Source organism: Phoca vitulina, unplaced genomic scaffold (assembly GCF_004348235.1).
Source record: "Phoca vitulina isolate PV1807 unplaced genomic scaffold, GSC_HSeal_1.0 scaffold49, whole genome shotgun sequence".
NCBI classification, from domain to species: domain Eukaryota; kingdom Metazoa; phylum Chordata; class Mammalia; order Carnivora; family Phocidae; genus Phoca; species Phoca vitulina.
The window spans coordinates 5,574,161-5,598,986 of NW_022589752.1; the positions used below are offsets into that span (position 1 = coordinate 5,574,161).

Below are 24,826 nucleotides of genomic sequence, written 5' to 3' on the forward strand. Positions count from 1 at the left end.
TTGACTTTTTTGTTTTCTCTTATTTGGTATTTCATGATGTTAACATGTTTGAAAAGTCTCAGGTGGTTGTCTAGAAGAATTTCTTATATTCTGGATTCATCTGACTGTTGGATTCCTCATGATGAGATTCAGGGTAAACAAACAGGGCTAACAACAGAAGGTACATGCATGATGTTGGTTCGACTGAATTGAATCATTTGGTTAATTAAGCTGGCGTTCACTAGTTCTCTCCATTGTAAAGGTACCTAATCCCCTTGATAACTAATAAATAGTCTGCTGGGTAGTTCCCCGAGACCATGTGCATGTCTTGTTCTCTAAGAGCCCATTCACCCAATGGTTTTAGCATTTAATTTTTTTAAAGTTGTATTTAAATTCTAGTTAACATACGGGGTAATATTAGTTTCAGGTGTACAATGTAGTGATTCAGTGCTTCCATACAACACTCGGTGCTCATCACAGCAAGTGGGTTAGCATTCTTTTTTGATTCTTATGTGCATCTGTTGTTATGGTGGTAGTTGTGATAGGGTACTAACTTAATTTGTGGTCACTTTACTGGAGAAAAATTCTCCTTTTCATCCCCATGCCTGTTTGGGGTAAAACCTAGGCCCCAAAGACAGAGGGGCAGTGGAGGTGATGAAAGGGAAACATAAAAACAACTCTCCAAGCCTGTATTAACGATGAACTTGAACTTGTCCGGTGTTTTCCTTTGTGAGTGGGTGCACGGGAAAGTTCTGTGAGGAGAGGGAGATCTGTTTAGTTGTGGGGATTTGCACTTAAAATAATCAATCTTTATTGATACAGATGAGGACAAATGAAGTTAAATTGCCATTCTGATTTCCTTCTAGACCAAGAGAATTCAGTAATAATGAGTTTTCATTAAGCAGCCACAATCTGAATAGATATTTGATGTGTGCCCTCCCATTTGAAAATGCACAGAAATATTTCTTTGGGAAGCATAGTAGATTGAAATCCAAAGGGCATCAAAACCATGGAATTCCTTTGAAAGGTGGAATAGTCAACAAATTGTTTAGTAGGGGGATTTCTTGATCTAGGTTTATAATCCTTTCGGAATTCATCTTAAGGCTTTTGTACCCACCTGACTCATGACTGGCTTGCTCAGTGATTCGGTGTTATCTGATGAGGATCTTATTTCACTTTTGTGAAAGGAGAGTGTTGTTCTCTTTGTTGGGGGATGAGGGGGTGAGGGGGTAGCGGGAAAAGCTTGACTCCAGGCGATGCAATATAAAGCCTCCTCATCCATCTTGAAATTAGAGAGTACACTGCATGCAGTAGACCTTCTTCCACTTGCAACTCATAATGAAAAGACTTACTTTTGATGCAGTTAGCTATCCCTCCTGCCGAAACAAAACCGTTCTTAACTCTTGGGGTAAAAACCCTACGAGGCAGTCTTAGGAATTCATTTATAATTTGTTTCATTTTTCCTTTCATTGTTTGGTAAGAGGATTTTGGACACTGTTTTTGTGACCAGGTAGACCTAGACCTCTGTATCCTCGGGAGCCATGAACTTTCACATTACGTTACGTCTGAAGAAAATGATTTTGCCTTTGTTTTGATGGTACGGTGCACACACTTTTTTCTGTCATGAGATCCTACTGAGTAAGAAATTGACATGGGGTGGGCTATAAAATTTATATTCGTCTATCTGATTCTGTGTGTGGAGAAAGCTGAATACTCTCTATGTTTGCTTGATAAGTTTTCACTCTATTCTGGCTCATTATGATGTTACAGATTCTAGAATATGAATATTTAAGGTAATACTTTGCTAGTTCGAGTAGCTGAGCTTTATGGGTTTCAGGTTGAGCAGTTCACTTGAAGGAATGGTTTTATTTATTTATTATTATTATTTTTTTAAAGATTTTATTTATTTATTTGACAGAGAGACACAGCGAGAGAGAGAACACAAGCAGGGGGAGTGAGAGAGGGAGAAGCAGGCTTCCCGCGGAGCAGGGAGCCCGATGCGGGGCTCAATCCCAGGACCCTGGGATCATGACCTGAGCCGAAGGCAGACGCTTAATGACTGAGCCACCCAGGCGCCCGAAGGAATGGTTTTAGTTTTGGGTATTGAGATAATGGGAATCCCAAAATGTATTGGTTAATTCGATTAGCATGTGTTTGGCAAGTGCAATCATTCAATGCTTAAGGTTATAGGAAAGGAAGGATCTTTCAGTGATCACTTCCAGTTTGCTCTTGGTCCTTTTGATGTATAGTGGGCGTCCTCCAACCCCAGCCCCATGTATGTGACAAAAAGTGGAGAACCTGGTTTCCTATTTTTAAGCACTTCGACTTGCTTTCTGAGATGTAGCATGATAACCCTAAAGAATATTTCAAATTCTAATTCTTTACAGAGAATATTTGTTATAAAGGCTTATAAAAGACATTGTTTGAACTTTAGAGCTAAACCTCATACCCGTCAAGCAGGTTTATATAACACTGAAAAATAAGCACGAATATGTAAGAAATCTTGCTAATGAACAGGGCTTCTTATTCACCACGGGCCATCTTTTGAGGTAGCTCATTTTGGTTGAGTTTTTCTTAGAGTTTGGCTTAATTATTAGAGAAAAAGTTAAATAGCAGCTCTGGTTACTAGTGCCATGGTGGTAGTAGATGTCATCTTTTAAGCATGTCATACATCTAGTCTAAAGCAACATGAAGGCTCCATGTCTGTTTGTTGAATTAACATTTCAGATTAGTCGCTAACTTCCCCTGGTGTTAGGTTTCTCAGCCTGTGGGTCATCACCTCTCTTGACCTTCCATGGATTTCTGTTTTCTTCCTGCCTCCCCTCTTTCTACTCCCATGCCCGCTCTTAACTCTGTCCACCCTAACTTTTAACTTCAAGAATAGCAACTCTAAGCTGTTGTATTTCACTTTTTAAAAAATTACATAGGAAAAAGTTGAAAGAAATAAGATATATTAAAATCATTTTAAAAATTCATATAGCCAGAGCACTCCATACCAGATACTGTGTTAGGATCCTGCCATAAAAAGGCACTAAGAAGTTAGTCTGTAGGCAAAATAGTTACATAAAGAGACTGAAAAGTACAAGTCACGGGGTGAGGGTGGCAGGATGGGGACTGGGGGATGGCTTAAGGAAGGATGTGGTCAACTTAAGCTGGAAGGATCGTTCTTGGCCTCATAGTAACTCGAGAGTGGAGTTTTTAAGGAAAAATTCCCCAGGGAGCTGGCCGGGGGGGGGGGGGGGGGGGGGGGGGGGGGGGGGACGGGGAGGGGCAATGGGGGGGATTCTCCAGGAATGGAGAAAGTAATCCCTGTGTTTCATGTGTCGGCCCTTACTGTTGGGGAATGTGGTGATTATAGATTAAAGGAAGATCTGGAAAGGGCAAGGCTTTGTGAATGCTACTAGATGTGGTGGATATGCTGCAGTTGGGGAAGGAGGTGCTTGGGTCGGATCTGGAAGGAAGGGACCGAAACTCATGAACAGGGGTTGGTAATGGGACTCAAAGTCTTGGTGAAGTCAAAGAGAAGTGGAGGTGGCGGAGGGCGTTGGAGCGAGCCAGTCAAATGGGAAGATGTTCTCAGAGAGTTGGATGAAGTGAGGAGTCTGCCTGTGAAGAAGCTCAGGATGTGACCATGAGCATATATTGCTAAGAAGACCCTGTTGTTTGATTTCTTCCCTCCCACCATACTGTCATTCCTTGGGAAATATCATCCCCACTGTCTCTCACATGTAACCAGTCAGGAGTGCACAATTTAACACCACACCGATTTATCCAGCAGCTTCAAGTCCTCCACCTTTAACTCAAGCAACCTCAGACATGAAACTTTTAACAATCCATCTCCTTGTGTTGAATTGCTTATTTTTTAGTACTCAGTGTGTACCTCATACAGACTATCACCTGTAGCCTGTTCTAGTCATATTTTACATGGCTTTATCTCTTGACTAATGAGCCGCCTGAGCCCCAAAGATGGATTTTGTTTTTGTAAGTTAGAAAAGTACTTGGCACTTCTATGTGGTAAATATTTGTGGAAGGAAGGAAGAAAGAGAAGAAGGAGAAAAGGGAATTGAAATTGAAGAAAGGGAGGAATTTGAGATCAAAGAATCCCATGCTTTAGGCACATGAACTCTGCAGGTCATGTAGGCTGGTAGCAAAAGCTGAAGAAGGAGGGCTCTCGGGTAAGCCTGTGGGTGGATAAGGAGAGTGGTAGTGGTCGTGGGGAGGGGAGTTAATATCAGTAAGAGGGAGAGGTCAGAGCAAAAGGGTGAGAGATGAGTACAGTCTTCCTTAAAGAAGTTGAAATTTAGAGGAAAGTTTACTGCCAATTGTAAAGGAATTTCAGAAGACGCAGTGGGGAATGGACTGGGAGAGGACTTGCTTGAGTCAAGATCTGCAGAAACCCATAACTTTGGGTAAATATTGCTTCTGTGTGGGAGATATTTCCATGAGAATTACTCTTAAGCTCTCACTCTGGGATGTCCCTTGGATCGAGTTTTCTGGGGAGATCCTCTGGAAAATGAATAGCAGCAGCAGCAACGAAATTATCATTATCTCATTCGTTCTCGCAACAACCCTGTGAGGTTCATATTATCTTCCCCATCTTCTGAACGAGGAGTGTTAGACTTGGAGTGGTTAAGTAGATTCCCAATCCTCACATTCCTCCTGAGTGAGCCATTTATTCTAGCCAATGCAGCACACACTAGAACCAGTGATGTCCCCTGGGAACATCAGATCCGCCGTCTGAACTCCTGAAACACTGCCAAACTGAAATTCGCTCCCTGAGTGACTCAGTATCCTCTGCCAATTGTTCGAGCCCTAGAAGTTCAACTAAAACCATCTTGGGAATCTGATGGGTTATACTGCTGCCTTCTGAAAATGGGCATTTGGGTTAATATTAAGATGAAAATATTTAAAATTAGAGTAAAATACAGTAAGAAGGGAGGAGGAGAGCAAGAATGCCTTCAAATTAGGAAGGACAATACTACTTAAAATTCACAGAGAATATTCGTCAGTCTTCTAGACAACATACAGACTTTCAGCCTGAGTCAAGATGGTGGGCTAGAAGAGGAAGACATGGATAATAAGAGTATGTGTTATATTTATTAGAAAACAATTAACTCATGGGGATTGTAGAATAGGGGCTATCAAAAGGTTAAAACATCTGGCGATAGAGGGTGTCTTAATTCGAGGGCGTCTTGAGGTTGGATTCTCTTGCTTCTCTGAGAGAGTCTTTTCTTTTGTGCCAGCTGTTGGGGTCTCTCAGTGGCCTCCTCGGGGTGTGGTCTCCTGAGAAGCGAGGCGAGGACTTGCTGTCTTAGCCAGCGGAAGACCCCCCTGAAGTTCACACAGGAGAGGGCCTGTGTGCTGGAATGAGCGTCCTCCTCCTCTGGCTGACCCAATGAGACCGAGGAGGTCTCTGTAGTGCTTGTCCTTTGGCTGCCAGTTGTCTGGCTTATCATCTGCCAAGAAAATGAAGGAGTTAAATATGCATAACCCAGACAACAATGGGGCCAATATTTACCCACTTACCGAATTCAAATCCTTTTGTCAAAAATAATCCAACTATAAATGCAAAATTTTAATACGTCAACGAAACACACAGGGCCGGGGGGTGGGGATGGGTATCATAACTGTTAGTCTTCTTAACTTCCCTCTTTTCTCCTTCAGTGCTCCTCAGTATTTTCCCTTCAACTCTACCCTGACCCCTTTCCTTGCCTTCTCTCTCCGTCTCCGGGCTGTGTCAGACACTGAGGGAGGCTGGCCTTGCTTCAGAGCAAGTAATGCTCCATGCATTTCATACTGGCCCCCCCAACCAGGTCCATCCCCTTTTTGCCTGTGAGGCATCTCTCTGCTCACCTCAGCAAGTTCATGTTCCCGAAGTCTTGGAGGAATCTGTGGAAACTGGATGATCCCTTCATGTTGGCAGGCGTGGGGCAAGTCCTGACAAGTATCATGTTCTTGATGACTGACCTGAGCTATGTCTGGAGGGGAGCTGCTGAACAACTGGGAATCTTCCTCCTGAGCAGATCCAGGGAAGGAAGAGTCACCACCTTCCTCCTCTTTCTGATTTTCTAGAAATTTCTCAAGCTTTTGCACTAGACTGTTCAGTTTGCTGAGAGTCAGTTGTGTGTTCTCTTCGGGGTACTTGTCTATCCACTGATTGCTTCCAGTTATGTCCCAGCTGGCTATGGAGTCTGAGTTGTTAGAGCCTACGTCAACATCCCAGGCCAGGGTGATGCTGAGTTTGCAAAACTGCTTTGGGTCGTCCCGAATTTGGTCTCGTCTCCTCAGGAGTCTGCCTGTACTTTCAGTCCTCCACGTCCCTTGGATCGGAGGGACAAGGATTGAAGGACCCTTGGGAGACATGTCTTCACAGGAGATGGTGTTCTCGTAAGAGAAGGTGTCTCCACAGGGGAAATAACCCACAGAGAGGCTCAGGTTTGATTCAGAGCTGCAGGCTGTGCTGTCTGATCCGTCGCTGCTGCAGGATGAGTGTGCCATGCTGTTCAGGGACTCAAAGCTCAGGTCTCCCTCAACTCAGGAATCTTCGAAAGAAAGGAAAAAATAGGTGGGACTGGGGAGGAGAGGGAAGTCATGGTACTTAAACAATAACATTATTCATTCCTTTTTCTATTTGTAACTATGCCATTCCGGTAGAAGTTCTTCCTATTTTTGTATTCTTTAATGAAGGACAAAAAAGGCCACCCCCTCCCTTGAAGAAATGTCTTTCTTTGTATGACAACCCTCTTGACTAATCCTCCCCACCTGCTACCGCTTGTCATCTGTCTTGCTGCAGTTGAAACAACTTGCGTTTTAAAAGAAAAAATGATCATTGTATAAAATTTGAAAAATACAGAAAAGTATGAAGATGAAATTAAATATGCTTATGATCCTACTGTCCAGAGATATGGATAACCATCACTGAAAACATTTTGGTGGATTTCCTTTTCTTTTTCTTTATATGGACATATATGTGTACCTGTGTATTTGTACATATACATACACACATATACATATATGTGGATGTCACATCAGGTATTGAAGCTAAGATTATTATATTTTGTGGCATACCCTACAGTAAACATGTATATGGCTATTTTGTCATTTTTAACGACTTTCTTATTGATGACCATTAAGTGGTTGTTATTGTTTTAATAAATCTCCAGTAAACCCCCTTATCAATAAATCCTTATGTCTCCCTCTATATTATCAGTGGCTTTAATGGATCAAAGATCACAGATAGATTAAACTGGACTTGATATCAAATTGCTTTCCAGAAAGGTTATAGCCATTTAGATGCCCATCCTCCCACCATCTGTTGGCACTTTTTAGCGCAGCTTTTTCTGTGATGCCCCAGTAGGTACGTGGGGATGGGAGAACACACACACACACACACACACACACACACACACACACACACACACACTGTCATGCCCTGCTCTGGTGACTGCCCACATGAAAAAGGTGCCGCCGGCTCCTGAGCCTAGCTAAACTGGGGATGTTAGAAATCCTTCAGGTCCTGACTCACAGTGGCTAGAAGTCCAACTGCCAGAAGTCTGTGTTCTGGGACTGTTGGTTACTATGGCAACACAAGGCCCCAAGTTAGAGTCAGAAATGTAGGAAGAGAAAAAAAAGGGATAGAAAGCCACAAGACCTATCCCCTTCTAGTGTTCTATTCTGTGCTCATCCCGTCTTGGGCTGGAGGATCCCTCTTGAGGGCAGGAGAACAAATGCGATGGCAGGTCTTTCCCTCCCGTCACATGACCGTGGAAGATGGCTCCTGTCTTAAGGGAGTTTAGAGCCTGCTTGCTGAGGCGGACCTAGGCAGCCTGTTATAGGACAGAATGGTAAGTGCAGCAACAGGACGTAAAAATAATGTCAGGGGAGAATGAAAGGAGGTACCTCACGCAGCCAGGGTGAGATTGGGGTGGGGATGTTAGGAAAGGCCTCCTGGAGGAGAGTACTTCTGATCTGAGTATTTATGAGGGAGTAGAAGTTAGTGAGGTAAAAGGGGTAGAGGGGGCGCCCGGGTGGCTCAGTCGGTTAAGTGTCTGACTGTTAATTTGGGCTCGGGTTGTGAGATCAAGTCCTGAGTAGGGCTCTGTGCTGAGTATGGAGCCTGCTTAAGATTCTCTCTCTCTCCCTCTCCCCCTCCCCCTGCTCGTGCTATCTCTTTCTTAAAAAGGTCGGGGGTTGGGGGGGAGAGGAGTTGGCGGAGAGGGCCTTTCCGACAGAGGGGACAGCTTGAGCAAGGACACCCAGGTGAAAAACAGCTTATTGTGTGGGGAGATCAAGCATGATGAGGTAAATGGGGGTCAGTGAGATCATGGAAGGCTTTCCACCCCTGTTAGGGAGCTTGGATTTTATCCTGTAAGGCTGTAGTCAGGATGGTGGTATTCATTTATCAGGCATTCTTCCAGGTAATTCAGAATATATTGAAATACTTGGCACGATTAAAACAAAACTTACAGTGAACTTGGCAGCATGGATGTTACTGGTTGACTTTCATGAGAATAGGATCAGTAGGTCTGCACGGCGTTGAGGAATGAATGAGAGGAAAGGATGTGAGAACAGTGAGCACAGACTATACTTTAGAAATGTCTGAATGAGAAAGTAGGAGAAGGAAGCAGAGTCAAGGTTAGTTTCTGCACCCACTCCCCAAATAAAAAAGGGGCAAGGAATCGATACAGGGGGGAGAGTTTCAAAATATAAGAGATTGCTGCTTTTGGAGAGAGTAAGGGTGGGATTCATGGCATGGGTAGAGGGATGGGTTATCCCCTGATATTAGAAGGAAGAAAGTGAAGATGGATATAGAGAAATTTGTAAGAATGCAATGCTGAAGACCTCCATTTTCTTCTTTGAGTTTCCCAGCTAGGCTTTTGTCTTATTGCAAGATTAAGTCTGCATTTTACACCAATTCTGTTAACTGGATAGATCTCTGTCCAGTTCTGTTAACTGCCTCCAGTAACATGAGGTGTCTTGGTCCTTCTAGAATTGAAAGCAGTATCCCTTCTGTTCACCAAGCCCTCCTGCTTCCCAGGCTGCTCTTCCCTTAACCACTGTTGTGAACCCTTCCCTTTCCAATGGCATCATGAAATTATTTGGGAATTGGTCAGATCATAGCTCCACAGTGATCCAATCTGGTCACTTTGCCTTCACTGCTGTAGTGTTCTCAGTGGGTAAACTGTAGGTGGAGGTAGTAAATCTTTCATTGTTTCCAAATGTGCAATTCTGAGGACAAATGTGGGTCATATAGGATCAAAGGCTCTCAGTTGCATAGACTAAACCAAAAAAACTTCTATAGCAAAATCATCTTGATAAAGTCAGTATAGCAACCTCCAGCCTGGTGTAAACTGTGAGGCTATATGATACTGCTTTTTGGTCAATTCAGTGATTTTCAGGAAGGGACTAGGGCACCTACTCAGTTTCCTAGAGATAAAGCCTATGTGTACTTTGAACAAGTATATTCTTAAATTAACATTGCTTAGATTTGCTTTTGGTCCATTTTGTAAAAGTTTTAAATAGCGTTAAGAGAAACCATAAGGTTTTTACATTTATCAGAAAAGACACATGGATTTAAACACACACACACACACACACACACACACCAAAAAAAAGCCAAGAAATACAAGTCTGACTTAAAAGAACCTCTCAACTCATTGGAATCTATCAGTTGCTTAAGATCCTTTCCAAATATTTTTCTTTATTTCCTTTTAACAAGATTACATTTTTTTAAAGATTTTATTTATTTATTAGAGAGAGTGTGCATGTGCATGAGCAGCGGGAGGGGCAGAGGGAGAAGCAGGCTCCCCGCTGAGCAGGGAGCCCGATGTGGGGGGGGGGGCACTCTCAGGGCTCAATCCCATGACGCTGGGATCACCAGCTGAGTCGAAGGCAGACGTTCAACCGATTGAGCCACCCAAGTGCCCCTAACAAGATTACATTTAAAGCTTGCTGTGCCTCAGGTTTTTCACTGTTGTACTGGTTTAAATTTTAGGTTCTGTTAAATAAGATTGTTTTTAGGCAACTGTGTTTCAGGTGATGGAGTTGGGGGGAAAAACTGTATCTTCTACCCAACGGCTGGCGAGTGACCACAACTCCCATGAGTGCCTGGGGACCTAGGTTAATCCCAGGGGGGTGGAATTAGGACCTACAGACTCCCTAGCATTTATTGAGCATTTACTACATGCCAGGTCCTGTGCTAAGCACTTTATGTGTTTGTTTAATCCTCACAGCAACCCCATCAACTAAGTGTCATTATTTGTTCTGTTTTACAGATGAAGGAACCAAGGCATGAGCAGTTATGTAACTTGCTCACATTCCAAGATCATAAACCCTAGAACCTGGATTTAAACGTAGGAAGTCTGCCTCTACTTTACATACTCTTACCCTCTACACACTCTTGTCTCCCAGGGGGCTGACCGCCTCCCTCCTCCCTGGAAGATCCCTGGGAGAGTTGACCCAGCCCAAAAGCAAACCCGTGTTCTGTTTCCTTGAAAGAAACCACTTTGAGTGGAGCTGTGTGTTCTAAAAGACATGCAGGAGTGTGTGTGGTACGTGGGACTGGCCCCAAACAATGGCATCCACATTTGGGGTGGGCTAAAAGATTTAAAATAGGTGTTCAACTTCCTCTTTGGTATAATGAGACCTGGATCACTGTGCTCTGGCTTTTTATAAAAACCCCTGTGACTGCCTCCCAGAGCACTGGGAACCTAGAAAAGCATTTGTGAATAGCTTTCTTTCCGTGAAGGTAAGGGAAAAGCCGTTTGTGGTACCGTTACCCATGGAAATGAAACACTTTGAACTAAATATAAACATTTGAATTGGAAAAATTATTTCCCAGCCTAAACCACCAACATTTAGAGTGATCCTGAAGATAAAAGAGTTTCAAATGGGGGAAGCTTCAGAAAAGACTTGAAAGTTTATTTATTTATACACTGTTCTCTCTCTCCATGTTTACATATACATGTGCAGTTGATACTTGAACAACACAGGGGTTAGGGTACTGACCATCCCCCCCCACAGTTGCAAATCTGAGCATAACTTTTGACTCCCCAAAAACTTAAATACTAATAGCCTTAAGAGATATTATATTGTACTGGGAAAAAAAGTCCATGTATAAGTGGACCTGTGTAGTTCAAAGCTATGTTGTTCAGGCGTCAACTATGTGTGCATATACATACATATATTTCACTTTAATGTACAGCTCTGATAGTGAAAGTCTCTGAAACTCACCTTCTCTCTTGTCCCAGAAAAAAAAGGGCATAGTTTGATATATATATATATATATATTTCATTCAGCTATCTTTTTTTCCAAAGAAGCAGTGACCTAGAACCTCTTTAGGATGCCATGATGAGCAGTGTAGTCAATTCTAAAAGATGACTCAGCTTTCATCTGTAATAAGAGATCAGGGGATTTTTGGTTCTTAACTAGCTTGTATTAATTTCTTTAAGGCCTTAATTTGATTTGCTGGTCAAGCTTCTCTTGAATCACAGTTAATCTAAATATGACCTGGCTCATCATCACCTTTTCTCTTAAAGTAAAATCATCCATAGTAAAACCTCCTCAGATTTTTAAATTTTTTTATTTTTTAAAAAGACTTTATTTATTTGAGAGCAAAAGGGAGGCGGGGGAGAGGAAGAGCAGACTCTTCACTGAGCCCTTCCAACGCAGGGCTCGATCCCAGGACCCTGGGATCATGACCTGAGCCGAAGGCAGACACTTAACCGACTGAGCCACCCCGGTGCCCCTGAGATTTTTTAAATGATAGTATGTCATGAATTTACAATGTTTTGGGCCTGAAGCTAGTAATAACGGTAACTTTAAAAATTGGAACACTTCCTAAAATCCACTTGGCTTGGTAGGATTTGGGCCTAAATATACAGAGTAGGAAGTTTCTAATTTAGAAGTTAAGCTACTGTTAGAGTTAATTTTGTGTGTTGTCTTCACTGAACCATAAGGTACCCAGATATCTGATTAAATATTTTTTTGGACGTGTTTGTGGAGGTGTTTCTAAATGAGATTAACATTTGAATGGGTAGACTGGGTAAGGCAAATAGCTCTCCCCAGTGTGGGTAGCCATCAACCTAATCTTTTAAAGGCCTGACTAGAACAAAAAACTGAGTAAGGAAGAATTTGTTCTGACTGTCTTTGAGTGAGGACGTTGGTCTTCCCCTGCCTTTGGACTCCGACTGGAGCTTATTCTATCAGTTCCCCTGGTTCTCAGGCCTCAGGCCTTGGACTAGAACTATACTACTGGCTCTCCAGCTTTCAGATGGCAGATCTTGGGACTTTGCAGTCTCCATAAATGCATGAGCCAATTCCTTATAATAAACCTGTGTGTGTGTGTGTGTGTGTGTGTGTACCCATACCCATATACATATATTTACTATTGGTCCTGTTTCTCTGGAGAACCCAGTCTGATATCGCTGCTTATTTTTTATCTTTTGAAATTATGAACTAGTTTAACAATACAAAAATTATCACAGACTCTGTGATATGATACACTAAGGACACAGCATCATTTCTGTGGTAGTCTTGCCCATAATGCATAATCACAGCCTAAGAATGAGACAGTATCAGACAAATCCTGATTGTGAGCTGTTCAACAAAATAACTGACAAGTGTTGAGGTCATAAAAGACAAGGAAAGACTGAGGGGGCGCCTGAGTGGCTCAGTCGTTAAGCATCTGCCTTCGGCTCAGGTCATGATCCCGGGGTCCCGGGATCGAGCCCCGCATCGGGCTCTCTGCTCCACAGGAAGCCTGCTTCTCCCTCTCCCACTCCCTCTGCTTGTGTTCCCTCCCTCACTGTGTCTCTCTCTGTCAAATAAATAAATAAAATCTTTAAAAAAAAAAATTGGGGGCGCCTGGGTGGCTCAGTCGTTAAGCGTCTGCCTTCGGCTCAGGTCGTGATCCCAGGGTCCTGGGATCGAGCCCCACATCAGGCTCCCTGCACGGTGGGGAAGCCTGCTTCTCCCTCTCCTACTCTCCCTGCTTGTGTTCCCTCTCTTGCTATGTCTCTCTCTGTCAAATAAATAAATAAAATCTTTAAAAAAAATAAAAAAATAAAAAATAAATAAAAAAAAAAAAGACAAGGGAAGACTGAAAAACTGTCAAAGACTACAGAACACCAAGGAGAAATAACAACTACAAATGTACTGAGGGGAGCACCTGGGTGGTGCAGTTGGTAAATTGTCTGACTCTTGGTTTCAGCTCAGGTCCTGATCTCGGGTTGTGAGGTCCGGCCGCCTGGAGACCTGTGGGCTCTGCACCCAATGGGGTGTCTGCTTGAGATTCTCTTTCTCTCTCTCTCTCTCTCTGTCCCTCTGCCCCTCCCCACTCCTAAGTAAATAATAAATAAAGGAAAAAAGTACTGAGGGATTCTGGGTAGGATCCAAGAATAGGAAAAGGACATTAATGGAAAAAGTAGAGTGATTTCAATATGTTCTTTATTTTAGTTAATAGTTTTATAATGGTATTATATCAGAGTTAATTTCCCTGTCTCATCATTGTCCTCGTTGCACAAGATATTGGTATTAGAGGGAGTAGGTGGGGGGATGTATAGATACTGTGTTTGCAACTTCTCTGTAACTGTAAAACATGGTCAAAAATAAAAATTTTTAAAAAGAATACATAAAAATATAGTAAATAATGTAAGAAACACCTATATACTTACAACTCAGTTCAGTCAAGTCTTAACATTTTTCCATATTTAATTTTAAAAATTTTTAAATTTATTTTAAGATTTTATTTATTTGAGAGAGAGCATAAGCTGGGGGAGAGACAGAGGGAGAAGCATGCTCCCTGCTGAGCAGGGAGCCCAATGTGGGGCTCGATCCCAGGACCCTGAGATCATGACCTGAGCCAAAGGCAGACGCTTAACCAACTGAGCCACCCAGGTGCCCCTGATTTTTTTAAAGAAAAAACATTCTGCATAAAACTTAAGACCCTTTGTATTCCTCCCTTTTCCCTTCTACCCAATTTTTCCCATGATCACTCTCTTGAATTTGATGTTTATTCACCTTAGACATATTTTAATATCATCTTTACATGTTAATATATTGTTTTATTTTTGGAGACAAAAACCAATGTAAATATGAATTTAATTTTAATACTACTGAACTTTACACTAAAAAATTGTTAAGATGATAAATTTTGTGTTGTGTGTATTTTACCACAAAAAAAAAAAAAAAAAGTTGGGGTGGGAACCCAGTGTAAATAGACTACAAGAGATGTTCTTTAGAAAACAGGAAGTCGCCTTATTCCTGTAGCTTGTTTTGTTTTATAAGAATTATTGTGACAAGGGCATCCTTCTTCTAAACCAAATTCTTAGCTGAAATATTTAGTGTTTATTTTTGGGGGTAGGGAGAGGACACTGTACAATTTCCTACACTCTAGTTACAGGTTTATTCCCAGACAAAACCTTATCAAAGCTCATGTACCTAATTCAAGGAGAACGGTGTTTTGGTGTAAAGCAAAGTTCAATGTTATTAAGCCTTTACCGATGCTACATACTCTGCTGGGGGCTTTCACATGCTTGGTCATTTAATTTCCATGACAACTGCCTGAGTTGTGTATTTTTATCGCAATCTTAACTTCTTGTACAGCTCAGATTACCCAGATCTGCCTTCAGAGTCCAGAGGCCCGCTGGAGGTAGGCTGCTGAGAACTAGCCCCAGCTGATTACACAGCTGGTGGACAGTGGCAGTAGATGAGGGCTGTCGGTCTCCCATATGCCAGCATTCAAGAGCAAGCAGGCCCGAGAACTGCACACAGCCGCCTTTTGTAAGCTCCATAACTGCGCCATCCGACAGAGCAGCTACTAGCCGCATGTGGCAATTAAAATTAAAATCAAATTAATAATTTGGTTCTTCAGTCACACTAGCCACATTTCAAGTGCTCAGTGACTGCCTGTACCTAGTGGCTAGCTTATCACAGGGCAGACAAAACATTTCCAGCATTGTAGCAAAGTTCTGTTGGACAGAGCTGCCTTAGAAGGTCTTTATGCTGTGTCCTTTTGTGTATTTGGGTAGCACTCTGAACAAAAAGTTTCCTTAGAGGCAGATGGGACAATAGTCTAGCATCAGGATTTGACTTTCTTGTCAGGATCAGGTGACAAGATTTCCTCCAAAGCATCTAGAAAGAGGACTGGTGTCAATCTTCAGCAAGGGCACCATTTTGAAAAGTTTAGACAACTGGGTTGGATAGATTCTTATTCCCACTTCAGCATAAACAGAATATATCTGTACAATACTTATAGCCCACCATGAACACCATTTGATTGATGAAAAATCATTTGTGGCAGCCATTAATTAGACTAAGCAACAACGCCCTGGTGTTCAGCAGATAATTGACTTGATTTTCTGTTTACATAAAAAGAGGGAGAGAGAGAGAGGTGGAGAGGTGGGGGGAGGAGCAGAGGGAGAGAAAATCCTAAGCAGGCTCCACACCCAGCACCGAGCCCTATGTGGGGCTCGATCTCACAACCCTGAGATCATGACCTGACCCAAAATCAAGAGTTGGATGCTTAACTGGCTGAGGCCACCCAGGCGCCCCTATATGAGCTTTTGATTAGTCATTCAAATGCTAACTGCCCCCAGAGTGTAGGTTAAAAATAATCCCCTTTGTGTCACAAGTGCCTAGGTTGAAGTATTTTGAAAAATAGCAGGCACTGTTAACAGCCTGTGTATATTTCTGTCTCATTCAGTCCTTACAACAGCCCTTCTCATTGGCATTGCTGATATTAACTTCATTTGGGTCTGACTTTAATTCCCCAGGGGCCTGTGGCTAGACTCTTGCATGATGGAGACGGTTGCTTCTTTATTTGAGAACTAAATGCAAATTATTTATGCAGTCGCCAAACAGATAGGCATATAGCCTTTCTTGTTTTATTTCCTAATGTCAGGGCTTATACTTACCTTGGGCCAAACTGGTAGTGCCTCCCACAACACCAAATGTGGGGAATCCATATAGTCTTCTCCTAGCTCTCTGTTAAAATACTTCCTGTACTCTTACAGTTTTTATTAATTTAACAACTATGTGCCTACCAATTGGGTGCCTGTCAAATTCCAGATCTCTTCTAGCAACAGCAAATCCATTTTTAACTTGGCTGTGCTTCATCTACAAAATAGAGATAATCTTTTCTTGTAGAGTTTTGGTAATGATTAGAGATTATATATGTGGAATGCATGGTAAATGGTTTTTTTTTTATTCCATAGTTAAGGAAATTGAAACTACTTCCTCTTTCATTGGCACTGCTTCTCTGGAGAAAATGTTCTTATTTTATTTTAAAATTTCAAACATAGGGGTGCCTGGGTGACACAGTTGGTTAAGCGTCCAGCTCTTGGTTTTGGCTCAGGTCATAATCTCAGGATTGTGGAGACTGGGCCCCTGAGTCTGGCTCCGCGCTCAGCGAGGAGTGTGCTTGTCCCTCTCCCTCCTCTCTGTCCCTACCCTCACTGCTCATACTGTGTGCTCTCTCTCTTAAATAAATAAATAAAATCTTTTAAAAAAATTTCAAAAATAGACTTGTTTCCAACTCTGTGTATCAGAATCCTGTGTGCATTTAATAATTATACTTGTGTTTATATGATTATCTGACCGTCTCCTTCCCCTGGGCTGGAGTGTCCACAAGAGAAAGGTGGATCCTTGTGGTTGTCAGGCAGTTTCTACATCCATCAGCTTGGTGCCTGGTCTGTGAGCCCCTCCAGGATTCTGACGGTCATAAGGAACCACCGTAGTTATCATCCTTTCTCAGTGTTTCACTTGGGAACTGCACTGGAGACTTTCCATTTCTAGTACATTTTCCAGTCAGGGTGGAAATGCCTGGAAGGGATCCTTTTGGGGCTAAGCAGAGGCCTGGTGAAATGAATCCCATCCAATCTGGACATTTAGTTCTTCCTTTGCCATTATTCTGAATTGGGTAGATGGTTCTCTTGGTGGAGAGAGTTTCCCACAAGAAATCTTTGGCGTGGAGGATGGGGAGGATGTAGACTACTCCGCAGGTGCTTTTAGTTATCTCAGAGGAAACAAGAAACTACAGAGCCTAATTGGCATTTTACTACAGTTCCTTAAAAGACTAGCAATAAAATGCTCAAAATGCAAAGATTTTGTGCCGGTTCTCTGGGGCGTTGCAAAGGAAGGGGGCGGGGGGAGGTGGGAATGAGGTATAGAAATCTAGGGAGATGTGCTCAAGGTTGATAATCCAGAAGGACCCCGAGAGTTCAGAGGTAGAAAGACTAGCATGCAGCTCCCAAACTAACCCAAGGGGAGAAAATGTGGATAGGAGGTGGCCTACATTGTTTTCCTTAAGTTCTGCGAAATCAGAAAGATGGTATGCCGTAACTGGAGAATGAATAAAGAGTGAATGTGGATAGAAGCAGAAAATGTGAATACCTATTACAAATAATGACTAACTTCATTTTAATTAGAAGGGAATTAGGAGAAAAGAAGAATGGGAATAGGTGAGCCTAGGGTGGGGGCTTGGAGGAGATGCAACTTGGATGTCTTGCTGCCTTTCTCTGGCCATTATCATTAGTCATCACAGAGCTCCCACTGGCAGACATTGCCCGTGGGCCCAAGCTTCCTGTCCTTGCTCCCCCTCCTACCTGTAAATGCTTTTTACATGTCTGTCCAACCTTTTCTTGGCACAGATAAAGCTTTCTCTCCACTTCCCTAAAGATAAATAAAATTAAGCTACAGTAGGTTCCCCACCTCTGGCTCAGATCTCCCACAGCATCTTTGAGTAGAGCTGTTGTGTGTTTGCACAGTGGTCTCCATTCAATTATGAACCACTTGTGCGTGCCTCCTTTGGAAGACAGTTTGTTACCCAGAATCCACTGGTGGTGGTGCTCCTACCAGCATTGGAACTGGTTAATGAAAATGACATTGGTTAATGAAAACTATAGGAAATGATCAGGCAAGGCATTTCCAGATCTTTCAAAGTTAAAAAAAGAACTATTTTTAGAACAGCACAAGATGATTATGGAAAATCAGAAGATAGAAGACAAAAAGAGGAAATATTTTTTAGAGACGACCAAAAGAAAGACTTCAGGGTTAGAAATCAGATCAGTGGTTGCCAGGAGCTGGGAGTGGAGAAATGATATCTATTGCAAAAGGAGGAGAGGGAGCTCTTTGGGGGCTAGAAATAATCTCTAAAACATGGTCCAATAAAAATGTAGTTTGAGCTACAAATGCAAGCCAGTAACTTTTAACTTTCTAATAGGCACATCAAAAAAGGAAAAAGAAACCAGTAAAATTAGTTTTACTATATTAATATTTAACTCACTATATGTAAAATATTATAATTTCACCATATATTAATAAGATCTTTTGCTTTTTTTTTTTTTTAACCAAGTCTTTGAAGTCTGGTGTGTATTTTATTCTTACAGTACCTCTAATTTTTGGAGGAGCCACACTTCAGGGGCTCAGTAGACGCATGTGGCAACTCTAATGGGCAACATAGTTCACTGTTTTGGTGGTGGTCACACAACTGTGTGCAGTCATCAAAAATCATCAAATCGTATACCTAAAAAGGGTGACTTTCGCTGTATATAAATTATACCTCGATTAAAAAAACAGGCACTTTCCTGTTAGGCAGAATGAGCCATACAGGTTCCTTTCATGAGCATCTATTAAAATTATTCCCTTAAAATGAATCTCAGAAATAGAGTTTGGCAATTTTTAAAAAATGAAAGTGAAGAGCATACATCAGAACCACCCAAGGCAAGTACTTCTCATAGATTTCAGATGTGTGTGTATATGTGCCAGTTTTTCCATTACAAAGTTTAGAAAGAGTGAAAATTTAATTAGACAGTGCTGCAATTTTTAAAAACAGATTTGCATGTGTTTGACAAAATAAAGATGAGCACAGATTGTTTTGAGAAAGACCCAATGCTAATTCTAGGAAAGAGCTTGTTGTTTTCCCTTCTGTTTCATAGCTACTTCTCTTGCAATGGTATTAAAAACCGCTTGTCTCTGGACGCCTTTCTGCTTCTATTATGTAACGTGCTTTGTAGTAACTATTTTGACCGTGGATCTGTCTGCAGGCATTTTTAGGGTATGTGTGGGGGTTGGGGTGGAGCTCACGTACCCACTTGAGAGGAAGAGGTTGTGGGGCAGTTGTGGGGTTGTGGGGGAGCAAGTTTAACTTTCATAACTATAGCCAGGAAATATTTTTGGCTGTGCAACAATGTGTCAGTAGTTATAAATAATTTCATTTGTTATTTGGCAGCTATATTAGTGTTTTCTTTTTGCACCAAAAATTCCCTGTTTAAATTTTGTTGAGGCTAATGTAAACATTCACAATTTACAGTTGAGTAAGTCTAAGAGAAGTAGGTGAAAAGGATATCTTCTAAATGGCCGTGCAAAGCTCCGATATCTGGGCTGAACAAGATAAAAAGATTAAAAAAAAAAAAAAGAGCTAAAACTCATTAGGTCTGAAAAGCAAATTCTGTAAGAGTAGGCTGGGAAAGACATACTGATAGCATATAGAGAGCATGGAGTGTGATGTTGCTTTAAAACTTTACAATCTACAGAGTACATTTAGGAAGTGGACCAGGGTCAGGAACCAAATAAGCTCTTCTCATTTTGTTTCAACTTAGTTCAGTGTCCTGTGCTCAAGAAGCAGTTAATTGAAGTCTGCAGTTCTCAAGATAGCAATTCATCTACAGCAGGACTGAGCAAACTTCAGTGTGCCTTGAAAATGCATAGCCCTGTGCCCAGAAATTTCTAGTTTAAGAGACTAGAAATGGGGCTCAGTATCTGTACTCTTCCCATGTCCTTCCAGTAGACTCCACCTTGAGACACACTGATTTAGACCAGACGCTTAGACTTTCATTAGGTTTTCTCTGTATATTAGATACTGATGAGTGCAAATAAAAGGCAGGTCCCTGTCGGGGACGTGCTATAGCTTGCAATACAAGGCGGTATTCCAAGCCGTGCAGCCAGTATGAAGTGAAGGAACTCGGAGCAGGAGGGCAGGGACATCGACAATTGACTCAATGATATAGGCAGGATTCAGATTAGAGGAGATGAAACTGGGTGTCCAGACACCTTGAAGGAGATAGTGTGGCGGTCAAATGAGGAATGACATCACCTGGGGAAGGAGCTTTACGTAGACACAGACTGCTGTTTTGGAGCTCCGAAGAAATTTTAACAGGAAAAAGGATTATGGGCATTAGGAAGCAGTCGTGAAGGAAATGTAATTGATAGTGGTTCCTAAACTTGGGTGTGCACCCAGAGGACTTGTTAAAGCACTGAGTGCTGAGTCCCACCCTCAGAATTTCTGAATCAGTAGGTCTGGGTTGGGGCCCGAGAATTTTAATTTCTAACAGATTCCCAAGTTCTGCTCAGGCTGCTTCCTCTGGGGCCATGGTCTGAGACTCACTGCTCTTAATGAATTTGGTAACTTAATCTATCAAAAACCCGTAGATGAGGATTGGAACACACTGTGGGGGCAAGTTGGAGGACGGGATGGTAGCCACAGTGTTTTGTGACCTAGAACTCTTACCAGATAGGCTATCTTTTCTCCCCTTTCTTCTGAGATTTACTCTCAGAGCAACTGGTCCAACCAGAAATACTCTAAATGTACAGACAAGAATGTGGTCATGGAGAGTAATTTGAGAACTACAGTCCTAGTCCGAGTATGGCCAGAGTGCTTCTAAACTCTGATTAAAACTGTGTTTCTATGATTTTATTTAAAAAAAAAAAAAAAAGTATGGTATATCATACTTTAGTACCAGTGTTTACTAAAAGACATAGTAACCTGCTGTTTTATGGAAGTCTCAACTCTTAACACTGAACTCATGAGCTTAATCCCTCAACTTGCTTCTCCTCCATTGTTCTTTACTAACAGCATCATGATCTGCCCAGTTTTTCATGGCCTATGCTGGGAATCATCCTGGACATCATTCCTTCTCTTTCTCACTTTCAGCTCTGCGTCCATTCATTCACAAAGTCCTGGTGATTCCATCTCCTGTTTTGTCCACCCCATTGCCGTCTCTGTCTGTCAACCAACTCTTACCTGTACCTTCTACATCCTCTCTCGCTCCATTCTGATTCATTGTCTACATGGAGCCAGAGAGAACTTTCTGGAAACACAAACCACATCAGGTCACCCCTGTGGTTAAGACCCTTCAATGACATTTCTTTGTATTTAGGATAACCTTTAAATTCTCAAAATGGCCACTGTTAACATCTCCAGCCTCATTTTGAGTCACGCCCTCTTTGTTCTGTAAACTCCAGTCCTACTGACTATTTCACGTCCTGAACTAAACATGTTTAAAAGCATTGCCCTTTGCTCAGGTGATTGTGGACCTATATCCCAAGGATGTCCACGGAGAAGAAGGTGAATGTGGCCCTAGTCCTGAGAGCTTTTGTGTAATTAGAAAATGGTGGCCCTGCAGGCAGATACAGCCTCTGGGCCCGAAGAGACCAGATTTCAGCCTCCACTCACCAGGGCAGGGCACCCTGTGCAGATCACAACCTGCACAGCCAGAATGGTGACCCTGACTCAAGATGTCAGTTGGTTTGCTTCCAAATTAAAATAGGTCTGTTTGTCCTATTTAGAAGCAGAATCCTGGACAACTTCTGGAAATCCCTGAAAGCCTAATGATTTAGTAATGATTGCAAATGTGAGAAGACTTTTACCATGAAAGCTATAGAAATTGTTCTTTGCATGAGGAGGATAACTAATGTGTGTGTCTTCCTGAGCTGGCGTGGCTACATCTGTGCTCCTTCTCATCGCTGTGTCTCATAGTTGAAGATCAGGAGTGATTTATAATCTAGAATGTCTCTATCTGCTAACCAGAGAAGCACAACATTCTTTCATAGGGCATGTTTGCTCTTGTGAAAATTACTTGAAGTGTTTGAGACCTGGCAGGAGAAGAAATGGGAGGGGACCTCGTTCTTGCTAGGCATGAATCATCTTATAAACATTTAAATTGAACATTTTATTAAGCAGTTTCATTGTTGGTACAGAACGATTCATCAATCCTAGATTGATGTACACGTTAGATATCCACACGTCCTCTGCCGGGATCCTAGCATAAATCTCTCTCTGAACAAACACTGGAAAAATATCATTATGATAATTTTGCCTTTGATTTGAGGGCAGTTTTGTTTCTTTTTTTTTAAACTCGGTGTTGAATTTTTTTTTTTTTTTTTGTCATTTTTCAGAATTATGGAAGTGCCTAAGTATTATAGGGGCGGGGGAGGGCCGTAAGGGAAAGTATGAAAAACAATCACGTATCTTCAGTACCTTGTCATTTCAAACACTGATGGGCTCTCTCTGAGAGAGGTCATTGCCAGGTCTCTCAGTAGGAATAGAATTTGAATCTGGGAGCAAATAATTGCTCTGTAAATGTTTGCTATGATATTGAAATTGCAAATATGCTGTCTCTAATCAAATTAGCTTATCACGTTCGTTACTGGGTCATAAAGGCAGTTGATGACTGTTGTCACTGAAAAGAATAGAACGTGGCCAGCCCATTGTTGCCTAGAAAACTTATTCTTCAAGGTAGAGCTGCAGCTGGATTTTCCAGGCCAGTTGCACTCTAAACTCCGCCTCATGGGATGCCCTGTGCCTTTGTGATCCTGGGTCATCTCAGCCCTGGCAGTTGGCCAACCTGCTGCTGCCACAGCTCAGTGGCTCTTGTTAGGCCTCAGCCCCCCATGATCGTTTGCTGGGGCTGCCAAACAAGGTACCAAAATGAGGTGGCTTAAACAACAGAAATCTATTCTCTCACAGTTCCGGAGGCTGAAAATCCAAAATCAAAGCGTTGGCAAAGTTGGAGCCTCCTGAGGACTGTGAGGGAAGGAGCTGTTCCAAGCTTCTCTCCTTGGCTGGTAGACAGCCATCTTCTTATGTTTTCTTTTTTTTTTTTTTTAAAGATTTTTTTTTTTATTTATTTATTTGACAGAGAGAGACACAGCGAGAGAGGGAACACAAGCAGGGGGAGTGGGAGAAGGAGAAGCAGGCTTCCTGCCAAGCAAGGAGCCCGATGCAGGGCTTGATCCCAGGACCCCGGGATCATGACCTGAGCCGAAGGCAGACGCTTAACGACTGAGCCACCCAGGCGCCCCTCTTCTTATGTTTTCATATCGTCTTCTGTCCCTGCTTGTCTGTGTGTTCAAATACCCCCCCCCCCGTTTTTTTATTGGGATACCAGTTATATTGGAATACGACCCGCTCTAATGATCCCATTTTAACTTGATTATTTCTGTAAAGACCCTATCTCCAAATAAGGTCATGTCCCGTGGTCCTGGGGGTTAGGACTTCAACATAGGAGTTTTGGGGGAGACACATTTCAACCCATCACATCACCTATACTTGAGCCTCCATATACATTAGCCTCAGAAATCTAGCTGCACTTAATTGTGGAATATTCTATAAATCACCAAAAGAAATCTGTAAACTGTTAAATTTTAGCTCCTTTTTTTCCAATCCAGCACGAGTGCCTTAGTGTGGATGGTGCTGGTTCTGTAGTTCATGGTGCCCTCCCTTCTGTTCATTTCAGGAGTCATTAGATCCAAGTGTTAGGTAAAGGAAAACCAATATGACAGCAGCATCTTTAGCAAGGGGGCTTCAGCTGCTCCCTTTCTACCAGAATCCGTGGCCTATAAAATGTCCAACCCGTTCCAAGTTCTGAGGATCTAAGATATAACACATTGATGTGTAGTGTGTTTTTACTTGACGCCTGTTTTAATTACACCATCTTTGCATATCCTTTAGTTTCCATATAAGCCTGGTTTGGCTGAGTGGTTTTGACACTCACAGCTCTCCAATGCTTTGGACTGACTGTTTATTCCGAAAGCTTGCAGCTGAATTTTCTGGCAAGTCATTGTGATACTATCCAGTGATTACTTCAGAGATGGAGGTTTTTTGAGCTGAAGGATGTCTTCCTTTTCTCCTCTGGGCCTTTCCCAGTTTCTGGAAGATCAAGGCATCTGCCACGCCTCTGTCTCCGCAGACACCCAGCCCCTGTCATGTTTGTTTACCCCATCTGTATTTTTAGGTTTTCCCCATTTCCCCGTCCCCAAGCGTGTCTTGTTAGTGTGACTGTTGTGTACCTTCTTAGGCTTCTGGGCTTTGAGTCATAACCCATACTTCATTTCTCCTGGCCTAAGAGACCAGGATGGATGGGAACTTGTCTCCCTTTTCTACTAAGTGAGGTAGATTTTGTCTCCCTGCAAGTCTGTTCTAAAATACCAGCAGTCTGGGGGCTCCTGGGTGGCTCAGTCGTTAAGCGTCTGCCTTCAGCTCAGGTCATGATCCCGGGGTCCTGGGATCGAGCCCCATGTGGGCTCCCTGCTCAGCGGGAAGCCTGCTTCTCCCTCTCACACTCCCCCTGCTTGTGTTCCCTCTCTCGCTGTGTCTCTGTCAAATAAATAAATAAAATCTTAAAAAAAAATAAAATAAAATACCAGCAGTCTGTTAGTAAAACTGCATATCCTGCAGGAAACAGAATTTGGGGCTGGTTGGATACTGCATGGCATCACTGGTATCCATACTTCTATAAGCTTGTAGCAGTGTGGAAGCCACCAAGGTCAAAGGTCCTTTCTGACTCTGTGTGAAAGTCTCCAGTAATCTTCACTATTAAGATGAAGTAGCAAATTATTTTTTTTTAAGATTTATTTATTTTAGAGAGAGAGAGAATGAGCAAGCACGGGGGTGGGGGAGTGGGGCAGCAGAGGGAGAGGGAGAGAGAATCTCCAGCAGAATCCCTGCTGAGCGTGGAGCCCGACACAGGGATGCGGGGCTCGATCTCACAAGCCAGATATCATGACCTGAGCCAAAATCAAGAGTTGGATGCTTAACCGACTGAGCCACCCAGGCACCCCAAGGTAAAG

At 42.4% G+C, this 24,826-nt stretch overlaps 2 protein-coding genes across 12 annotated transcripts in view; one reads left to right on the forward strand and one right to left on the reverse strand.

The window, feature by feature from the left end:
• PPFIBP1 (PPFIA binding protein 1) overlaps positions 1-24,826 on the forward strand; it is a 176,873-nt gene that overhangs the window by 75,101 nt on the left and 76,946 nt on the right. The window contains exon 1 of one of the 11 annotated variants that reach the window (XM_032387489.1): positions 7,487-7,823. The exons of the other annotated variants lie outside the window; for them this stretch is intronic. The gene's annotated coding sequence lies outside the window, so the exon portion shown is untranslated. Of the gene's footprint in view, positions 1-7,486; positions 7,824-24,826 lie in introns of those variants that run through there. 11 annotated transcript variants of the gene reach the window in all.
• On the reverse strand, positions 4,235-6,731 carry CUNH12orf71 (chromosome unknown C12orf71 homolog). The gene is made up of 2 exons (XM_032387498.1): positions 5,947-6,731; positions 4,235-5,435 (listed from the first exon to the last, which is right to left on the reverse strand). The coding sequence occupies exons 1-2, from the start codon at positions 6,475-6,477 to the stop codon at positions 5,121-5,123; spliced, it is 846 nt and encodes a 281-aa protein (XP_032243389.1). The 5' UTR covers positions 6,478-6,731; the 3' UTR covers positions 4,235-5,120.